Below are 3443 nucleotides of genomic sequence, written 5' to 3'. Positions count from 1 at the left end.
TAATTTTCTTATTTGTAGAGTATTTTAGGTTGTATTTTAAGTTTTTTTGTGTTAAATTTATATACGTATTTAAATTTTTAATTTTGTTATTTATTTTAATTTGGTCATTTATTTAAATATGTGTAGGTATTTAATTTTTAATTTTGTTATTTGTAGAGTATTTTAGGTCGTATTTTAATTTTTTTTGTTAAATTTATGTAAGTGTTAAAATTTTTAATTTTGTTATGTATTTTTAATTTGGTCATTTATTTAAATTTTTGTAGCTATTTAATTTTTAATGTTCTTATTTGTATAGTATTTTAGGTAGTATTTTAAGTTTTGTTGTATTAAATTGATGTACGTATTTAAATTTTTAATTTTGTTATGTATTTCTAATTTGGTCATTTATTTAAATTTTTGTACATATTTAATTTTTAATTTTGTTATTTGTAGAGTATTTTAGGTAGTATTTTAAGTTTTTTTGTGTTAAATTTATGTACGTGTTTAAATTTTTAATTTTGTTATGTATTTTAATTTGGTAATTTATTTAAATTTGTGTAGCTATGTAATTTTTAATTTTGTTATTTGTAAAGTATTTTAGGTAGTATTTTAAGTTTTTTTGTGTTAAATTTTTGTACGTGTAACAAATTTATGTATTTTAAGTTGGTCATTTATTTTAATTGGTGTAGCTATTAAGTTTGTAATTTTTTTATTTGTAGAGTATTTTAAAGCATTTATTCAAATGTAGTTAATTTTTTTAATGTACAATTTTTGTTGTTAATTTTTTGTATTACATTTTACTTTACAGTATTAATGGCATCTTCATCCTCATCTTCATCTGGTATACACATTAAGTCTGGTCCAATAGATGGAGACGTTTTATGGCTGCAACCTAAACATGTTTCCGAACATGTTTGGAATGGAGAACCAGACAGGAAGTTACATATCAGACGAGCTGTACCCATCTATCAAGGACAAGAAGAAATACCAGAGGAAATTATTCCTCTGCTTCGCCAATCAGGATTCTATTGGATAATGAAAATGGGGTACCTGAAAATTAATTCTTCATTAATTACAGCCTTGATTGAAAGATGGAGGCCCGAGACACACACGTTTCACTTGAGATGCGGAGAGGCTACGATTACTCTTCAAGATGTGTCAGTGTTGTTAGGTCTTCATACTGAGGGGGCACCATTAATTGGTCAGACTAATCTTGATTGGGCTGAATTGTGTGAAGAATTATTGGGAGTCAGACCACAGGAAGGTGAACTTCAAGGCAGTGTGGTCAAATTAAGTTGGCTGGCTCACCATTTTTCAGAAATAAATATCCATGACGGGAACGTAGAACAATTACAAAGGTTTACCCGTGCATGGATCCTCAGATTCATAGGAGGAGTTCTATTTGTTGACAAAAGCAGCAGTAAAGTTTCCCTAAGGTACCTCCAATTTTTACGGGACTTTGAACAGTGCAGCACGTATGCATGGGGACCTGCCGTGCTTGCTTATTTATACAGAGAGATGTGCAGCGCCACTGATTACAAAATAAAATCAATCGGAGGTATGTGCATCTTAATCCAAATGTGGGCATGGGAACGCTGCACGACTTTGGCTCCAAAGAGAACTCCTCCTATAATGGAAAACAAACCACTCGGACACAGGTTAGTTTTTTTTAAAAAAATTTCATTTGAAAATAATCAATAATGTAATGCGTCGGCACTAATTATTTCATATTTTTTTTGTAGGTGGCTGCGACGTGGAAACCAACATATTGGCAATGATGATCTAATAGTTTTCCGTCGCAAATTGGATATCATGAAACGACATGAGGTAACAAGATCATCATGTATTTGTTAAATAATAAATAAAATGTCATGGTTTAAGATAAATTAACAATTGTGTTATTGTATGCAGTTTCTGTGGGAGCCTTACACAGCAACTGTTATGTCGATGTTGCCTCCCATTTGTTTGGTTGGCAGTATGGCGTGGTGCGCAGTGGTGCCACTCATTTGTTTCCATGTTGTAGAGTGGCACCAACCGGATAGAGTGTTGCGACAATTTGGAATGCAACAACCTATTCCGGAGTCTCCTTCGCAACCATGGAATGTCCACGGGCTAACACTGAAAGGCAAAATGGATGAAAATTGGTTCCAGCTGTTGGCCCCATTTATCAGTTAGTGGAATAATCGAGCTGAGTTTAGGGTCGACGTTTATGCTCGACAAGAGGGCCTATTGAGTTTTAACTCGGATTACATGGTGTGGTATAGGCGCAAAACAAAAATGTTTATCGACCCAAACAATGCAAACACGGCTACATTGGTATTTCTTTCTTTTTAATTATTTAACTTCAATTTACTTTTTAAAGCATCGACATTAATTTCCTTACCCTAATAATTGCAGGGTGAAGTTACCGAGACATTGCAGTATATGGTGTCACCACAAGGGCGAAACACATGGACAGTTGATGATCTCGTGCCATATGTGGAAAAGTTAGCGATTTTATCCCAAGAGCAAGAGAGGATCACTGAGCCTGTGGCACATGGTCCAGCATCAGAGCGTCGATTTCCCCCACAACAGTTTCACATGCTTCAGTCAAGTGTTGAAACTCGAGGTTTTGACAGACGAAGGGAGATTGTTCAAGCGGAAGATTTTTCCCAACATATGGAGCAGCGTGGACATGGAATGTATTACACGCCACCAACATTTGCTCAGTATCCTTCGCAGATGTATCAGTATCCTTTCGAAGGCCATGACACTGATATGTCTGCAAGCGAACATTCGTTTGGTGGTGTTGCGGAAACACAACCTAATTTTTCATGGCCGACCATGACCCCTTCGCAGCAACATGATGCCCCAATGGCAACACCTAATGCCCCATTAGGTCAGCAATGGGATGTACCCGGAGCAATCCCTGCAATGGGTGACTTATTAGGTGTTGATTTGCGTCACGAGTTTTCTGCAGAGGCTGAGGAACAAGGGCGGAGACAGCGCGCAAGAAGAAATCCGGATCGTCAAGCCCGAAGGTGGGATCGACCATGTGGCACATCCTCGCGCCATCACGGACACCATAATGACTGATTTTGATGTCTCTATTTGAAATTTGTTTTGTATCTTTGTAATTTGAATTTCAGACTTAATTTATGGTATGTCATTGTACTTGTTATGGAATTTGTTATGGAATTGCGTTTTGTATCACCATTTGTTATTGAATCACCATCGCGGACACCATAATGACTATTTTTATGTCGCGCATCAAACTACAATAATAAATAAAGTCAAACAGCAAAATTAAAGTTGACAAATACAAAGTTAGGGTTAGGGTTTATGAGTTATTTGTAGTACGAGTTAGGTTTATGACTTAGTGTTTATAAGTTAGGTTTTAGGGTTATGGGGTTGTGTTATGAGTTTGGGTTAGGGTTACGGGCTAGGGTTAGGTTTATGAGTTAAGTTTAGGGTTTATTACTTAG

At 35.6% G+C, this 3443-nt stretch overlaps 1 protein-coding gene across 1 annotated transcript; it reads left to right on the top strand.

Moving 5' to 3' along the window:
- The first annotated feature begins 792 nt into the window (after positions 1-792).
- LOC114387839 lies at positions 793-3133 on the top strand. Its single transcript, XM_028348049.1, has 4 exons — positions 793-1637; positions 1722-1806; positions 1891-2295; positions 2377-3133. The coding sequence occupies exons 3-4, from the start codon at positions 2230-2232 to the stop codon at positions 3052-3054; spliced, it is 744 nt and encodes a 247-aa protein (XP_028203850.1). The 5' UTR covers positions 793-1637; positions 1722-1806; positions 1891-2229; the 3' UTR covers positions 3055-3133.
- Positions 3134-3443: the final 310 nt, after the last annotated feature.

The sequence above is a fragment of the Glycine soja genome, chromosome 15, assembly GCF_004193775.1.
Source record: "Glycine soja cultivar W05 chromosome 15, ASM419377v2, whole genome shotgun sequence".
In the NCBI taxonomy this organism is placed as follows: domain Eukaryota; kingdom Viridiplantae; phylum Streptophyta; class Magnoliopsida; order Fabales; family Fabaceae; genus Glycine; species Glycine soja.
Note: the sequence above shows the minus strand (reverse complement) of the source record. Positions and strands in the feature narration are given on the sequence as shown.

Bases quoted from the DNA above. Each gene is read 5' to 3' on its own strand.
- LOC114387839 (XM_028348049.1), top strand. From the start codon at position 2,230: ATGGTGTGGTATAGGCGCAAAACAAAAATGTTTATCGACCCAAACAAT. The intron at 2,296-2,376 runs GTATTTCTTTCT...TAATAATTGCAG, and splicing joins ATGCAAACACGGCTACATTG to GGTGAAGTTACCGAGACATT.